Source organism: Ursus americanus, chromosome 2, assembly GCF_024610735.1.
Source record: "Ursus americanus isolate L20-20 chromosome 2, mUrsAme1.1.p, whole genome shotgun sequence".
NCBI classification, from domain to species: Eukaryota; Metazoa; Chordata; class Mammalia; order Carnivora; family Ursidae; genus Ursus; species Ursus americanus.
In genome coordinates this window covers 33,531,148-33,548,903 of record NC_142128.1, presented here as the reverse complement: position 1 = coordinate 33,548,903, position 17,756 = coordinate 33,531,148, and the positions used below count along the sequence as shown (strand labels likewise).

At 49.0% G+C, this 17,756-nt stretch overlaps 2 protein-coding genes across 2 annotated transcripts in view; both read left to right on the top strand.

Annotated features, from left to right (window-relative positions):
- METTL22 (methyltransferase 22, Kin17 lysine) overlaps positions 1 to 4,999 on the top strand; it is a 28,426-nt gene extending 23,427 nt beyond the window's left edge. Inside the window, exon 11 of the mRNA XM_045784346.2 lies at positions 4,891 to 4,999. Coding sequence (XP_045640302.2) covers positions 4,891 to 4,932 — 42 coding nt within the window. The 3' untranslated portion in view covers positions 4,933 to 4,999. The remainder of the gene's footprint in view (positions 1 to 4,890) is intronic.
- Positions 5,000 to 9,057: 4,058 nt separating this feature from the next.
- The window catches only part of ABAT (4-aminobutyrate aminotransferase), an 80,828-nt gene continuing 72,129 nt past the window's right edge, over positions 9,058 to 17,756 (top strand). The window contains exon 1 of the mRNA XM_045784520.2: positions 9,058 to 9,208. The gene's annotated coding sequence lies outside the window, so the exon portion shown is untranslated. The remainder of the gene's footprint in view (positions 9,209 to 17,756) is intronic.

Genomic DNA, 17,756 nt, shown 5'->3' with positions numbered 1-17,756 from the left:
GCAGTACTAGAGTGGGTTTCTCGACCTCAGCACTGGTCGTGGGGCTGTCCTGTGCACCATGATGTTCAGTTCAGCATCCCTGGCTGCCACCCACTCGCTGTGGGGAGCGGCTCCCTCCTCCCAGTTGTGACAGCCACTCAGGGGAGGTGCTCAGGAAGTCAGGCTGAAACCCAATCGTCGGAGCTCCTCGTTGGGCTGACCCTGGCCTATGGGCAAGGAAACCAAGAGTCAGAGAGGAGGAGGGGCCCCCAGGGGTCCCACAGCCTGTGAGCAGCAGGCTGGGTGGAGGCTCACGGGGGGTTGACTAGAGGCCAGGCGGTTTCCAGGGCAGCCTCTAAGCACTCCAGACCTCAGTAGCTTCTATTTGCTCACGCAGGACCTCCAGCTCTGCTTACTGTGCTGTATCACAGACTTGAGGCTGGGCCAAGGCAGCCTAGAGCGTGGGCACCCCCGCTCAGGGCCAGCAGAGGTCAGGCCTTAGCGACACGCAGGGAAGTGGCATGGGAGTCACAGAGGCGTCTCCCTGGGGTCACAGAAGCGGGTGCAGGGTGTTTCAACACACACAGTTTTGATGCGATGGTCCTCGTAAGAAGGAGGGGGGCCTTCTGTGGAGTCAGCATTGATTTCTCAAGCTATGTGCATGAGCTGTCACATTCAACGCTCTCAGCAGCCAGCAAGGAGAAGCTACCATCCGCCTTTAGAAAGCTGAGGTCAGAGAGGGTCAGTGACAGGCCCAAAGTCACACAGCTGCAGAGCAGCAGTTGATCTGGGCCTGGAATCCTGGTGAATCCAACTCGGGAGCTGCTCCCTAGAGCCAATACGAGGTTGGTACCTTCTAGCTGAGCTCCTCCATCTACTGCCTCTGGGTTCAGCAGGAGAATGAGCATTTGCACGCACTTCATGCCCGCAAACTCCCAGGGAGCCAGGATTCATTTTCAGGAAGACCTTTTCTCGTGGAAAGGTCTTTGAAATATCAGTCAAGCAATTATCTAGTCCCCACCAAGCCTGGCTCTTCCTGGGGTGTTCGGTTTGGAAAGAAAGAAAAATAGAGAGACCGTTTCCTCTAATGTGTGTCAGGTCAGTTAAACACATACTGAGCACTGCTCTGTGCTGGGCGCTGTGCCTGGCACCTGGCGTGAGGTCGTGAGTCGGGCCAAGGGCCTGTCCCTGAGGAGCTCCCAGCCCCGGAAGAGATCCTATAATAGCCTCTCTGACACACAGTAAGTTGCGGGTCAGCAGTTTTGGTGAGTGTGGAGAATAAATGGGCGAGCATACACATGAGCAAATGAGGACTCGAATCAGCTAGTGAGTTTGTGATGGAACGACTGAATTAATGAACTCATGAGCGCTATGGAAGAGGTGAGCACAGACTATGAGAGCCCAGGAGAATGGCATTTTAAATCCTTAGCAGTGGCCAAAGAGAAGGATGGAGGAGGAGGAGGGGAGGAGGAGGGGGAGGAGGAGGAAGAAATCCAGAAAACTCCGGATATGGAGCAACAAGAACTCTCGTTTGTGGCTGGTAGGAATGCAAAATGGTACAACGACATTGGAACAGTCTGGAGGTTTCTTACAGGACTAAACATACGCCTGCCATAAGAGCCAGCAATGGCACTCCTTAGTGTTTACCCAAAGGAGTTGAAAACTGACGTCCATGCAAAAAAACCTGCACATAACTGTCGACAGCAGCTCTGTTCTTTTTTTTTAAGATTTTATTTTTTTAGTAATCTCAAACTCAAACTCACAACCCCGAGATCAAGAGTCACACGCTCTAATGACTGAGCCGACTGGGTGCCCCGTAGCAGTTCTATTCTTAATTGCCAAAACTTGGAAGCAACCAAAATGTCCTTTCAATGAAGGGATCAATAAACTGCAATCCATCCACACAATGGGATATTATTCAGTGTTTAAAAAAAAATGAGCTACCAAGCCATGACAAGCCACAGAGGAGACTTAAATGTGTATCACTAAATGAAAGAGCCAATCTGTAAAAGCTACATACCATATGATTTCAATTCTGTGACATTCTTGGAAAAGGCACAAGTAAGGAGACAGAAAAAAGACAGTAGTTTCCAGGGGCAAAGGGCAAGCAGGCAGAGAACAGAGGATTTTCAGGGCCATGAAACTAGTTTGTATGATGCTGTAATGACAGACAACGGCATGATACATCCACCCAACCCTAAATGGGGAGGAGTGAACCCTGATGGAAACCATGGACTTTGGGCGTTGATGTGTCCATGCAAATTCATCAATCACAACAAATATCCCATCTGGTGGGGGCAGGCTGTGAATGTGTGTGGAATAGGGTACATGGGAAATCTCTCTACCTTTTTCCTTAATTTTGCTGTGAACCTAAAACTGCTCTGAAGTCATTTTAAAGGAAAAAAAAAAGTAAGAAAAGACCTTAGCCATTGATGTTGGGGGGGGGGGGGAGGCAGCCACCACCGATGTCCTGCCCAGTGCTCACCTGCCTTCGAATTGTTACTGCCTGAGACTCAGCCCAAGGGCTCTGTATGGCCACCTCAGCCTGCCCAACCCAAAAACGACAAGATGAAGCACTGGGGAGTCGACACCCTGGGCCGGCAGTCCTTGACCAATGGTTGGTACTTGCTGGTGTCTGTCTGCCCCGGCTGTCTTGCCCCTCCGTAGGGTAACTGTGAAGCGAGCTCCCTGCACTCCCCAGCAGGATGCCAGCCTGGCTGCCCACTGTGAGCATATTATTACACTACCCCACCCCTATTGGTGTCTCCTGGATCCCTTCCCCAATAAAGCACTCAGGTCCTGTCTCAGGGTCTGCTTCTGGAGGAACCCAGATGATGAGAGTGATGATTTTGAAAATGGTCATGGTAATCACCAGCATTGGTGGAGGACTCCTGCAAGCCCTCCACTCTGCCGCACACGCTTTCACACAAGTGCAGGCCCAGTCACACAGGCATTATTATCATCATCCTCATCTTCCAGAATTCCTCATTGTCCCAGCCAGATCTCCAGAGTTTGAGGATATAACCCCTCTACCACTCTGTGCCCTGGTTTTCATCTTCTGTTGTCTGTAAGGGGGAGAGGGAAGAATGGGGGGGGCGGAGCAGGGGTTAGTAAGGACTTGGGATTCGCTGGCCCTGGGGGAAGAGTTTGATCTGTTTGGTGAAATTTCAGCACAGAGCTGATGGACAGCTCCTTGGGGCCAAGAGCTCCCCCAGGGAGAGATGCGAGGAGTCAGCACTCTCCCTCAAGCATCCTGCTTGATATTGTCCTTTGCACACAGTGAAATGTATCAGTATTAATAGAGCCCCTCCTGCTTGCCAAGTACTGTCCTCAGAGATCTCAGAAATACCCTAGATCTCAGACATGCCAACAAGGTCCTCAGAGATCTCAGATAAGACATAAATACTTAGCTAAGTTCTCCAGCAATGGAGATGAGTAGGGGAGCCACACCCCTTCATCTGACCCCCCGAAATGCCCTCACATGTACTGGCAAGAAGAACTGGAGTGAATATGAATGCGTCTCCAGCCACAGGAGGAAGGGACCTAGAATGTATCGAGCGCCTTCCGTATTATTGAAAGTACATACGTGTTATTTAACACAGAGTTTCTCCACCTCAGCACTCACGACGTTTTGAGCAGGATAACTGTTCGTGTTAGGGAACAGTTTACTGTGTCTGGGAAGCCCTCCACGGCATGGGAGTGGCACTAGGGGACAACACATTTCCCCTGTCCTTTCAGTGTGTCCCGAGCTAGAAGGAGAACTGCACCGTTGTGTTTCTTCGGGGCTGGCAACTTGGAGGGACCCAGTCATTGTAATGACAGTAGAGGAGGGGTATGACACATCTGTGACATGTCAGAGCCAGCAGCTGGGCATGGCACCCCCACCTTATGGGGTCATGCAGGTCAGGAGAGCCAGAGGTGGCTCCTGGGTCTTCGAGGAGCCCAGCACAAGGGACAAAAGCATGGAAAACCTCACCCCGGCTCCCTCTGAGCATTTTGGCCTCCGTGCAGATGTCACATCCTTCCAGGCGACCCCCATCATGGCTGATGTACTTGCTCTGACTCTGGGCACGTCATGCTACTTTTCATTTCCCCCAAAGCACTTATCAGAAATTAGTTTCCTTAGTTCACGTTTGCCTTTCTTATACTCTTGTCTTGAAACTCCATGGAGGTGGGACCTCAAATCCCCAACACCTAGAACAGCTCAGCACCAGGCACAGAGTAGATGCTAACTGCTTATTTGTTGACTGGCTGAACGAATGAACAGATGAATTACTGAACAAGTGAATGTGTGAACTCTGGGCAACCTCACACTATCGGGCAGGGCACTTGGGGAAGCTGGTAATAATAACAGCTGCCAATGTGTGGACATCCACCAGGGGCCAAGGATGAACTCCTGGCATTTACCCCAAACAGTGACTTACTGTGCTAGACATGTTTTCCTTGTCCTAGAAAAATACACATAACACAGTGTTTACCGTTTTATTTTTTTAAGATTTAATTATTTGAGAGAGAAAGTGTGAGCAGAGGGAGGGGCAGAGGAAGAGGGAAAACAAGAGAGAGAAAGAGAGAAGCAGACTCCCCCTGAACACAGAGCTGTATCACGACCCAGAGATCATAATCCAAGCTGGAATCAGGAGTCAGGCACTCAACCGACTGAGCCACCCAGGAGCCCCAACATTTACCATTTTAAAGTGAAGAGTTCAGTGGCATTAAACACATTCACTGTGTTGTACAGCCATCACCCCTGTCTAGTTCCAGAATGTTGTCATCAACCCAAATGGAAACCCCATTTCTACTACTACTCCCCCATGTCTTCCACCCCCAGCCCCTGGCAACCACTAATCTACTTTCTGGCTCCATGGATTTACCTATTCTAGACCCACACAGTATATGGTCTTTTGTTTTCAGGGTTCATGTGCCAGTGCTCCATTCCTGCATATGACTGAATAATACTCCACCGAACGGACGTACCGCAATGTGTCCATCCATTTGTCCACTGACGGATATTTGGCTTGTTTCCACTTTGGGGCCACCGTAAGTAGTGCTGCTATGAGCATTCATATACAAGTTTTTGTTTTGAACAGCTGCTTTCAGTTTTTTTAGATATCTACCTAGGAGTGTAATTGCTGGGTCATATGGTGTGACTCATGTTTAACTTCTTGAGGAACTGCCAGACTGTTTCCCACAGTGACCGATTTTTACATTCCCACCAGCAGGGTGTGAGGGTTCCAACGTCTCCACATCCTTGTCGACACTTACTATTTTCCATGTGTTATGACGGCTGCCCCAGGGAGTGTGAGGTGGTGTCTTGGGGGGTTTTGATCGGCATTTCCCTAATGACCGATGATGATGAGCATCTTTTTATATGCTTCTTGGCCATCTGTATGTCTTCCTTGCAGAAAGGTCCATTCAAGTTCTTTGCCCATTTTTGAATCGGGTTGTTTGTCTTTTGGTTGTTGAGGTGTAAGAATTCTTTATATATTCTGGGTCCTAGACTCTTTTCTGACACATGATCTGCAAATGTTTTCTCCCATTCTGTGGATTGTCTTCTCACTCTCTTGATGATGTCCTTTGATGTGCAAATGAGCTTTTGATTTTGGTGAATTCCAATTTATCTGCTTTGGTGTTATATTTAAGAAGCTATTCCCAAATCCTAAGTCATGAAGATTTACCTCTGTGTTTCCTTCTAAGAGTTTTATGGTTTTAGGTTTTATATTTAGGTCTTTGATCCATTATGAGTTAATTTTTGTATACAGTGTGAGGTAAGGGCCCAGCTTCATTCTTTTACACGTGGATGTGTGGTAGACACGTTAATTGTTCAGTTCACAAATGAGAACACAGAGACTGAGAGGGGTAAGTGACTTGTCCAATGTCACACGACCATTGGGAGGTGGATCTGGAATTCACTACCAAGTCCCCGGCCAGTCCCCCTTCCCTCATACCCAAATGCCTTCCATGATATCACTGTACTATTTCATGAGCAGGGAGTTTGGAAAGCACAGATCTAAGAAATACAGCACACACATTCTAGTCTGGCTCCAGGCAAATTCATCCCCCTCTCTGGACCTCAGTTTCCTCCTCTGTACAATGGGTGGCCGATCTCTAAGGGCCTTTCCTGCTCAGACAGCTGGCGCCCTGAGAGCTTCATGCTCCATTGCACTCATTTCCCTTCTCAGAGATGCTTTTCTGGAAGGAGCTCCATCCTGGGTTGCAGCCAGCCCCTGGAAAACATTCTCGGCATCCCCTGCAAGACACCTGCGGCCCCAAACAGCCCCATAGGAGAACCGTGAGACTATGAAAAATGCAAGGGGAGCTAATGTGAGAAAGGCCTTGCCAGCGTGCTGACGGTTTTCTTCACAAGTGTCACAATGAAGCTACTTGAGAATCAGCTTGCAAAGCACCTGGCTGTTAATATCCCTCTCGCACCCCTTCTTAACCAGAAACAACGCAGCTCCTCCTGAATACCCAGTACCAGGGCCTAACCCCCAGTGGGTTCTGTGCATGTTTGTTTCCCCTGATCATCTTGGACCAGGGCTTGGAAAACTTCTTCTAAAAAGGCCCCAGTGGTAAATATTTTTGACTTTGCAAGCTGTACAGTCTCTGCCACAATTACTCAGCTCTGCCATGGTAGCACAAAGACGGCCACAGACAATGCATAGGTGAGGGGGTATCGCTGTGTGCCAATAAAACTTTATTTATGCACAGTGAGATTTGAATTTTGTTGTCATTGTCATGTGAAAGAAAATATAATTTTTTTTCTACCATTTAAAATATAAAACCCACTTTATATCATAGATTGCAGGTCATATAAAACCGATGGTGGGATGCATTTGGCTTAAACTTTTGCTTTTTTTTTTTCATTTTAAATATTTTTTTCTTGGTATAGGAGCAATATATATTTGTTATAGAAAATTAGAAGTTAGTGATATGTAAATAAAGTAAAATTAGAATCACCTATAATTTTAACATACAGCTATAACTATACTAATGAGCATTCATTTTTTTCTGTCTCTCTCGATCTGTATTGGTGCTGTCCAATGTGATAGCCACTAGCTACATAGGACGTTTTGACCTGAACCAAAAATTAGATAAAATTTAAATTTCTGTCTCTCAGTTGACTAGCACATTTGAAATCTTCAAGACCTGTGTATGGCCAGTGGCTACCATCTTGGACAGCACTGATACGGAACATTTCTGCCATCACAGAAAGTTCCGTTGGACAGCACTGATCTATCCAGGTCTATTTATATAAATTTAACAAATACAGGACAATACCAGATAAACTTTTTTGGTGAATATCTTTGTTCACTTAGTATTTTGAGATGACATTTTCATACCATTCAGTATTCAACAGACTTCCCTTTAGGGTCTCTCTGGTTGTACGTATGTTTCCAGTTTTTTGCTACAGTAAATAAAATGACACTAAACCACTTTATTACTAAACCTTTGCACCATTCGTTGTTCCGGAAAATGTTTTTAATAGGAATATCCAGTTTCTCTCCAGGAAGGCTCTAATCATTGTACTCCCATCAGCAATTCATAGAATTGTCCACTTCCTTGAAACCCCCACAAGTAATAGTAGTTATAATAATAAAAATTAGGCCATTTTTGGTAGATGAAACTTTTCCGTCTCTTTAACCTGCCTTTCTTTGACAAACTTTATTTCCTCCTATGTTTATTGACCATTTATGTCTTTGGGCGGGTTTTGGGCAGTAAAGAGGATTATCTGCATGGCTTAGATTTTAAGGAAAAATTGCTTGATTTATAACCCAGGCCTCATGAAGTTCTGCAAACAAGGTGGCAGGATTAACATACCAAAAAAGATTTGGCAAAGCTCTCTCAATTTCAGTAGAACCTTAGATCCGTTATATTTTCTGTCTTTTCCTTTGAATGATTCTTATTTATTGTTTCTTTTTGGTCTCTATCATCATAGACCACACTAGAGGGCAGGTAGTTTTTTGGGGGTGGTTTTTTTTATTTGCTTATTTGTTTGTTCTTTATTTGTCTTAATTCCTTAATTTCTAGGAAGACAGTCCTTGCCTAACCAGAGATAGGGCAACCTGGATTCCTGGAAAGCAGGAAGGAGGGATCTCAGGTTCCTGCAAGATACCAGCAGACTGAAGAAATAATGATTGATTAGGATGAATAGGGAAAACCAAGCTGTGTTCTTTCGTGGCCTTTTAGGGTCTGGGATTTCCATTCATTATGAGCTCTTGGTGATCACATGTTGTTCTGATGGGCCATTTCTGTGTCTTTTACTCTACCACTGAATGAATACATCCTCCTTTCAAATACCTGTAGAAAGCTACTGGGCTAAGAGTCATTCACCCTTTAATATCAACTAGCATTCATACTGCATTTTAATTTTTATTAAATCATCTTCACATCTACAACCTCATTTACACCCATGAAGGAGATACTATCACTATTGTCTTCATTTGCTGTTAAGGAAACTGAGGATTGGGTGTAGTGCAGTGAGGATAGGTGCAGTGATCTGCCCTACATCATGCAGACGGATCTATGTCCAGTGCTCTTTGCATTGCCTCTAGGGTGCACAAGCCATTTCTCTTGCGGAGCTGGTGGGGCAGGAGGTGTTAAGTGAATGGCAGCTGGGAGGGTTGAGCGAGAGGGCCCTGAACGCCCGCCCCAGGGGGCGGAGAGAGGCAGAGCATCATACGGACTCCGACTGCACATCTAGGGTTCCGGAGCCAGGGCGCCGGGTGCAGGCGGGGCAGCTACACTCACCCGCAGCCCCCAGGACCCAGGAAAAAGGACAGGAGGTAATTAAGGTCTGGCGAAACCAACCTATAGAGACGCCCCCTTTTAGAGACGCGCTCTCCACCCCCCATCAGATAGGTTCCCCTCCGTCCTGACGAGGGTCCTCAGCCTCCTACTCCATAGCCCCAACCCTCGCTCCCGGCCCTCGCGGTCCCTCTTCCAGGCCCCCGGCTCCGCCGCCCCCGGAGGCCGGACTTTGCCCCCGCCCTGCCTTCCCCCTCCCCCCCGGGGGCGGTGGCCCGTGGCGGGCACACTCATTGGCTGCGGCGCGAGCGAGGGCCGGGGTTGGCAGCGCTGATTGGCCAGCGCAGCTCGGCGGAGCCAGGAAACCCCGCGAGTCGCTGGGGGAAGTGGGGCAGAGACTGGACGCACCCGGAGCTCAGAGCGCAGGAACCTCAAGTCGGAGCCCGGCAGATCGGAGTCCGCAGACCGGAGCCCGGGCCTGGAGGTAAGGGCCCGGCGCCGGGTCGCGTGGGGGCGGGCCCGTCCACGCGAGATGGAGTCCTTTGGCCATGCACCCAGGGAGCAAAAAACGGGGCGTCTTCCCCCAGAATCGGGGCCCTCATCCTCTCGAGACGCGGGTCCCCTCCCCCAAAAAGAGAGGGTCTCTCACCTCCCAGAGAGCAAAATACCCTCTTTTTCCCATCAGAAATGGGCTCTTCCTCCTAGCCCCAGGCCCTAGAGATAGGATTCCCCTCCCTAATTTATCCCTTGAAATGGAATGTACCCTCCCAAAGTGTGGTCCAACCTCCGCACGTATCTAGGGCCCCCCGGATCTCTTCAGAGACCAATGCACCTCCCGGCCTTCCTGAGAAACTAAGTTTGGATCTCTTCTCCCACCCTCACTTCAGAGTGATGAGGGTCTTAGATAGGTCATAGATAACAGTATCCTCCCTCCAAGGAAAATGAGATCTCCCAGATATCCTAGGAAATAAGCCCCTCCTTAAGACAGGGAAATCTCAGGGCAGAGACTCAGCATGTCCCCCTCAAACCCAATAGGGACCTCCCTGCCTACCCCACCTCAGCAACTGGACTCTGGGATTTGCCTTCAGATATGAATGATTCCCTTCCCCTCCCCACCCCACCCAAGACCCCCTTTCCACCCCTTACAGAGACATGGTTGCCTCAGACACCACCACATTATGGAGCTTTCATACTCAGTGATAGGACAAGGGTCTGGCCACCCATCTGAACCAAGTCACCCACCTCACTCCACCTCTCTCCAACCCTTTCAAGCCAACAGCCTCTCACTAACACCCTTCACCCACTCTCCCCGCCTCTCCCAAATCCCATCCTTCCCGACTCTACTCCCACACCTTACTGGTCCACCTAATTCCATCCCACCTTTCCTCTCCCACCATGGCCAGAGATCAGACCAGAGGAGGTTTAATAAGAATGAAGCCCTTAAAGCCAGGATCCTGAGCCTAGGGAAGGACCCTTATACTGTCCTCTGAACTCTGACAGCAGAGATGGCCTCTGAGGCAGCAGGACCACCAGGGACCCCCCCCCCATCCCCCACACAAAGGGCTGGTGTTCAGGATATTCTTCCCGGAGGCAGTCCAACCTCTCCCCTGGCAAAGGGACTGTCAGACGCAGAGAGGGGGGGCCCAGCTTGCTCCCTGGGGCTGCCCCCTTACCCCCCAGCTCCAGTGGGCACTGCTCAGTGGAATTCCCTGGGCACTTGGCCAAAGAAGGTAGATGTTGCAGGAACCATCTGTTGGGCTGGAGACAGTGTTAGCTTTGCTGGGCTAAGGGTCAGGATGTTAATGACTTGAGGGGGGCTGGGAACAGCTCTTCCCCAGCAGGCAAGGGTGAAGGACAGGAAAGAGAAAGGCAGGGAGGTTTGCCTTGCTCTTTAGAGCTGCACCCGGGATATGGGGTATGGAGGAATGTGTGTCCTGGATGCCCGAAGAGGTCAGCCCCGGGGAGAGGTAAGTCTGGAGTTCTAGGTTTCTAGATTAAAGGGCTTCTAGAGGTCTTCTAGATTAAAGACCCTGCCCCTTCATTTGACAGTTGAGCAAACATAGGCGCAAAGAGGGGAAGACACTTGCTCAAGGTCATCCAGTCTGTGGGTAGCAAAGCTGGTCACAGTCTCTCCAGGGATTGTGGGGTGCTGGCGTCCGGGACAGGAGCTCCAGTCCTCACATTTACAGCTGGAACTGCTCGGACTGACCTCTCCACTTGTCAGGGGAGGTGCAGAGGCTCTGAGAATGTCACGCAGCTAGGAAGGGGCAGAGCTGAAACACAGCACCCCCTGAGACAGGCCACCTTGTAGAATCCACTCCTGAGAGTCTGCACTTAACTGCTCACCCCATGGGAGATTTTGCTGAGCTCACCACCAAACTGACACTTGCCAAAAGCCAAATCGACCCAGGACGGCGAACGAGATGGTTTGTAATGTGCTGGTCCCCGAGATCGCTGCAGGAGCCTCAGTTGCATAGCTGGGTTTGCTCCAGGAACTTTGGACGGGCCCCTTCCCTCCTGTCCCTGCTCAGAGCATGGCTTCTGTTCCTGAGGCACTGAATGGGGCCAGAGCTGAAACTGGCCGCCACGTTCCAGAACCACCCAGCTGGGCAACAGCGACCAGATCCCTGCAGATGGGAGCGTCTTGAGGCGGGGGCTCCCCCTGCCTCCAGCTAAAGTGTTGGCTGTCATGCTCCAATTTAGAGCAGGGAGCCAAGTCCAGGGTGCCAAGGTGAAAAGTTCAGAGCATGAGGGGGAACTGAAGTGCAGAGAGGTCAAGAGATCGGTCCCTGGACCCTTCTTATCTGGGTTTAGAGCCCAGATCTGCTACTTGGTGTGTGATCTCAAGGAGATTATTAACCTTATCCACATAAAACGAGTTAATCCTTGTAAAGTGCGTAGTTACTACAACAAGTGGGTGGAAGCAGTGGTTGTGATTTCAAGTGCAAAGTCATAAAACCCTGTGCTTGTCGGACCGCAAACCATAAAGTCAGATGGAGCCCAAGAGTCGACGGGTCGGGGAGCCTTGGGCAGATCATTCCCTCTCTGAGGCTCACTTCCCTCATCTTTGAATGGGGGGTAGGCATCAGATAAGAGACAGCCGCAGAACAGGCCTTCTTATCCTCGGCAGTGTTGACATTGGGGGTGGAATAATTCTCTGTCTCGGGGGCCGTCCTGTGCACTGAGGGTGTTGAGCTCTGTTCTGGCCCCTCTCCTTAGTAGATGCCAGTACAAGCCTCTCTAGTTATGCCAACTAAACTGTCTCTAAGCATTGGCAGACATCCCCTGGGGGCAGAATGACGCCCACCCCTCCCACTGAGAACTTTTGGCCTAACGCAGATGTCTTGCGCGTCCTTGATGCTTCACATAGCACAGCATCCTCCTTCCTCGGGCTCCTTGCTCTGCCTTCTGCATGATGGAGGGGGTGGTGTCCAGCCGCTGAGCCTCTCAGCATTTACAATGATCTCAATCCTTCACATAAAACAGGACTTTGCCACCTCTAGAGTGCCTTCATGTTCATTGATCTGGGCTTCCCGTTTTAGAGATGAGCAAACTAAGGCTCACAGAGGTTAAATGGCTTGCCTAAAGGCATTACCCCTTCCCCGCTAGAGGTCAAAGAAACTTTCGTGCCAGCAACAGTTTCAGAAATAACCTGGTTCTGGAGCCGTCTTCAGAAGGTCATCTAGCTCTCTCTTGCAGAGCTCACACCGCCCTCCCACCTCTAGGACTCTCCTGCAGCAGTGCTCACTCATGCATGCAGCTCTGCGAACACAGGCATGTCTGCTGCAGAACTTTGCAGCACCAGCACGGGGAGGGGCTCCATCACAGTGCGTTCACAGGGAAATGAGCAGTCTTTTTAGAAAGATGAGGGAGATGTACATTCCTCACCTGGAAAGTTCCCCAAGACATTTAGTAAAAACAATAAAGTTGCAGAATTAATATACACATTATATAAAAAAATATATATGTGAATGCATATGAGAATGATTAGTCAAGCAAGCAAGGGGCATGAAAGAGACCTATGTATGTATAAGAATATATTCATGGGGGAAGAAGAGGAGGAGGAATCCTCTAGCCAGCTTCCTGTGCATTACAAATGAGCAAAGCACAGCACACAGAGGTTGACAGACTTAGCTCTGAGTCACTTGCCAAGAGGTACGACCGTGGGATTCCAGCCCACGGGAGGAGCCTGCCGCTGTCCCCAGTGTCAGCGTGCCAGGCACAGGCGAGGTCTGAGGACCACACACTCCCGCCTGGACCCGTCCCTCTCTCTGGGGACATGAAGTGCTCATGCCAGCAGTCCCAGTGGCTGAAACTCAGGCCTCTGCCCTTCCTGAGAGTTTGGGAGCCATGAGAGAGGAATCCTGAGGCTTCCCCATCCCGGGCTGAACTTCTGCCCTGGCCTTAGGGAACTCCTTAAGAATTCTAGTGGGGGGGCGCCTGGGTGGCACAGCGGTTAAGCGTCTGCCTTTGGCTCAGGGCGTGATCCCGGCGATCTGGGATCGAGCCCCACATCAGGCTCTTTTGCTATGAGCCTGCTTCTTCCTCTCCCACTCCCCCTGCTTGTGTTCCCTCTCTTGCTGGCTGTCTCTCTCTCTGTCAAATAAATAAATAAAATCTTTAAAAAAAAAAAAAGAATTCTAGTGGGGTCTGGGGTGCCTGTGTGGCTCAGTCATTGGGCGTCTGCCTTCGGCTCAGGGTGTGATCCCAGGGTCCTGGGATGGAGCCCCACATCGCGCTTCCTGCTCGGCTGGGAGCCTGCTTCTTCCTCTCCCACTCTCCCCGCTTGTGTTCCTCTCTCGCTGGCTGTCTCTCTCTCTCTGTCAAATAAATAAAGAAAATCTTAAAAAAAAAAAAAAAAAGAATTCCAGTGGGCTCTAGGGCAGAGTGCCTACAGCTGAATTGGGCTCCTACCAGCATGATGGCCTCATGCCATGACCACTATACCTCTCAGCATCTCATTTCCCCGTCTTTGGCAAGGGGTTAATAGTGGAAAGCAAAAAGAAAAGTAGTGGGAAGAGGGGCAGTAATAGGACCTGCTCATTACTGAGCAGGGTATGAGAGGATTAACCAAAACTGTGTTCCAACACCTGGTCTTCTCTGCTGCTATGAACACATATGTGCAAGTTTTGGTTTAAAGACAATTTTAGTTTCCATTTTTTTGACTATATGCCCAGGCGTGAACCACTAGGTCACGTGATCAGTCACATGGTAATTCTTTGTTTAACCTTTTGAGGAACTGCCAAACGACACCATTTTACATTCCCACCAGCAGCATGCCAAGGTTCCAATTTTTCCACATCCTTACCAATGCTTGTTATTTTCCAATTATCATTATTATTACTATTACCGCCATTCCAGCAGGTGTGAAGTGGTATCTCATTGTGGTTTTGATTTGCAGTTCCCTAGTGACTAGTGATGTTGAGCGTCTTCTCATGTGCTTGTTGGCTTTTTATATATTTTCTTTGGAGAAACATCTGTTTAAGTCCCTTATTCATTTTTGAGTTGGGTTGACTTTTTGTGGTTGAGGTTTTTTTTTAATATTCTATTTATTTATTTAGAGAGAGGGAGAGCACAAGTCGGGGCAGAGGGAGAAGGAGAGAATCCCAAGTAGCCTCGGCCTTCAGCGCCGAGCCCTATGTGAGCTCGATCCCACAACCCCAAGATCGTGACCTGAGCCGAAATCAAGAGTCGGACGCTCAACTGACTGAGCCACCCAGCTCTCCTTATGGTTGAGTTTTAAGAGCTCCTTATATACGTAAATGTATGTTTATGTTGCCATTTCCTCTTGCATGTAAACATATGCTCAGCTCCTGTGGGTCAGGTAGTCTTGTGACCTTGGGATATCAAGGTGACTACAACACAGTTACTGCCCACAAGGGGCCTCCAGTCTAGAGCAAAGTTTCTCAACCTCAACACTATTGACTTTGGGGGCTGTCCTGTGCATGGTAGGATGTTTAGCATCATCCCTGGCCCCTACCCCACTAAAGGCCAGTAGCACACTTTCTCTCATGTTGGAACAACCAAAAACGTCTCCAGACATCACCCACTGTCCCATGGGGGCAAACGTTTCTGGTAGAGAATCACCGGTTTAGAGGCTAAAACAGATGTGTATATTTACAATTCTGGTCAAATCTCTTGTGCCTAAAAGGGTTCATGGTGGACATTCAGGACGTACTTGTTGGATGGTGGGTGGGTGAGTGGATGGGCGGATGGATAGATGGGTGGATGCATGGACACAACCACTTCAGTGGTTAGATAAATTGATGGATGAGTGTGTGAATGGATGGATGAATAGATGAATGCAATTTATAAAGCCCAGACATGCACCTGAAATTCTACTATGGGAAAACAAAACACTGTTCTTCAAACTAGAATATTCTACCCTTTCTCTTCCCCTAGCACAGTGGTTCTCACGCTTGAGCATAAGAAGCCCTGGAGGGCTTGTTAATACACAGACTGGTGGGCCGCACCACCAGACTTGGTGATTCAGTGGTCGCTGGCCTGGCAGAATGCTCCCAACCTTGTTTCCATGTTCTTTGAGAACCCTGCACCAGAATCCCCCACCTTGCCAACCTGTCCTTTCTCAGAGGTCTACAGGCTTAACTACCAACACCTCCCATTTAGGGGCTCATATTTATTGCCTTGGACTATTGGCAGCATGCTGGAAATCTGTTCCTTGGCCACATTGAGAATTTCTTCAAAGCTGGGACCCACTGTGTCCTAGCATCTTACTTCTGGAAACGTGGTACAGTGCCCAGCAGCATCGCAGCATCTGGATACTCATTAGAAATGCAGACTATTGGGGGCGCCTGGGTGGTTCAGTCTGTTAGGCCGCTGACTCTTGGTTTAAGCTCAGGTCGTGACCTTGGGGTCATGGGATTAAGCTCTGAGTGGGGAGTCTGCTTGAGATACTCTGTCCCTCTGCCTCTCTCCCTGCTCTCTCTCTCTAAAATGCATAAATCTTTTAAAAGAAAAGAAAAGAATACAAATCTATATTTTAACAATATCCCAGGTTGGCGGTGGGAGGTGGGATTCGTGGTCACATTCAACTTTGGAGACCTTGTCCTAGGACATCTCTGTCACCCTCACAACTCAGAGCTAGGGCCCTCTTAGCTTTGCCAATGAGTTACATTGACAGCATTTGTTACAGTGTAAATGGTGTCTGGGTTGGAACGTCACTTGGGCATTACTGGTCGTTCCTATCTTTGCCTTTTGTATTTTATCTCTTGGAATGTCTGAACTGAGGCCTTGACCCGTGGAAAAACAGAGGCCCAGAGGGGCAGTGCCTTGCTCAAGGTCACAAGATGACCATGAAGCAGAACAGAGATTGTCGTCCACTCCCTCAAGGGGCGCAGGACCCAGAGGGGCTGAACTGCCGCGGTGGTGACACATGACAGCCTGGTGTGGGAGGGTGGCATTCGGAAGCTGCTGGGCTTGCTCTTCCGAAGCGGAAAAATGGGAGATTACTTAAAAGTAGGCCAAGAGCCTGGGTGGCTCAGTTGGTTAAGTGTCTGCCTTCAGCTCAGGTCATGATCTTGGGGTCCTGGGATCGAGCCCCCACATTGGGCTCCTTGCTCAGCGGGGAGTCTGCTTCTCCCTCTGCCCCTCCCCCTGCTTGTGTGCTCTCTCCTTCTCTCAAATAAAATCTTAAAAAAAAAAAAGTAGGCCAAGAACCAGAAGTTGGGTGGTATGCTTTCATTTACTCACAGGTATTTATTGTGTACTCAGCAGGTGCCAACGCTGCATCATGTGTAGGGTGTTGAGCGAAGAGAATAAGGTCTCGCCCTTAGTGGCTTCTGTCTAGGTGAGCAGTCTCATCACCCGACGTTCATTCATTCATTACTGTGTCCGCGTGTTGCACAACGTCCATGTGTCATGTAAAGTACTAGGGGTGTGTTTGCGTGACGAGGGAGAGATAGCAACCCAGCCGCTTCACCAGAGGATCTTCTAGGCTAGCTGTGGGGAGACAGACCAGAACAGCTGCCGTTCGGCGAGATGTGTCCTGGGTAGCCTGGGAGTACGTAGAGGTTGGAACTCAGAGAAACCCCGGGGATGCTGGGGAAGAAAGTGTGGGAGGAAAAGGCAGGAAAGATGTTCTTCACAAAGAGAACATGAACGGAGGCTCAGAGACTTCATGGAAAACTTAAAATCTTCAGGGGCGCCAGGTGGCTCACTCGGTTAAGCGTCTTGTCTGCCTTCAGCTCGGTTCATGATCCCAGGGTCCTGGGATCAAGCCCCACACCAGGTTCTCCACTTAGTGGGGAGCCTGCTACTCCCTCTCCCTTTGCCTGTCGCTCTCCCTGCTTGTACTTTCTCTCTCTGTTTCAAGTAAATAAATAAAATCTTTAAAAAAGAAAAAATCTTCAGATTAAAAAAAGGGTAAAATCATGAACCCCACAAAAAGAGACATTTGTTTAAGATTGTATTAAGCTCACTCAATGAGGGGATTGGGCAGATGTTAGAACCAATTCAAAGGCAAAGTCAACTAAAGCATCGTGTATGGAGGGAAGGAATGTTGAAATGAATTGCAAATGGAAGGAGAAAATGATTGGACGAGACAGAATTTGCTTGTCTATCAGTTTCCTACAACTTACAAAGGATTGGAAAAAAATAGCTCAAAAGTAATGAACAGGGCTAGAATCAGATAACCTGAAAGTTTGTACTGTATTCAGATAATGCATAATATTCTATTGAGACACAATTTTTTACCCTATAAAACCAATGTTGAGAGGATGTTGGAGGCCTTCAGTGGAGCTCAGGGTGTATCAATGAGGAAAGGGAAAGCTGCAGGAGGGCCATATGGATATCCAGGTGACCCATGATAATGCGTGGACTTGACGCAGAGACCCATAGGGAACCATGGAAGGGTTTTAAGCAAGGAGGTGACCTGATTTGATTGGCACTGGAGAAAGATCCTTCTGGATGCTGGGTGGAGAGCAGACTCCAACTATAGGTGGATCAGAGAGGCACGACAGAAGATGAGATGACAGAGACATCACCTAGAGTAAGGCTTGGCAAATTTCTTCTGT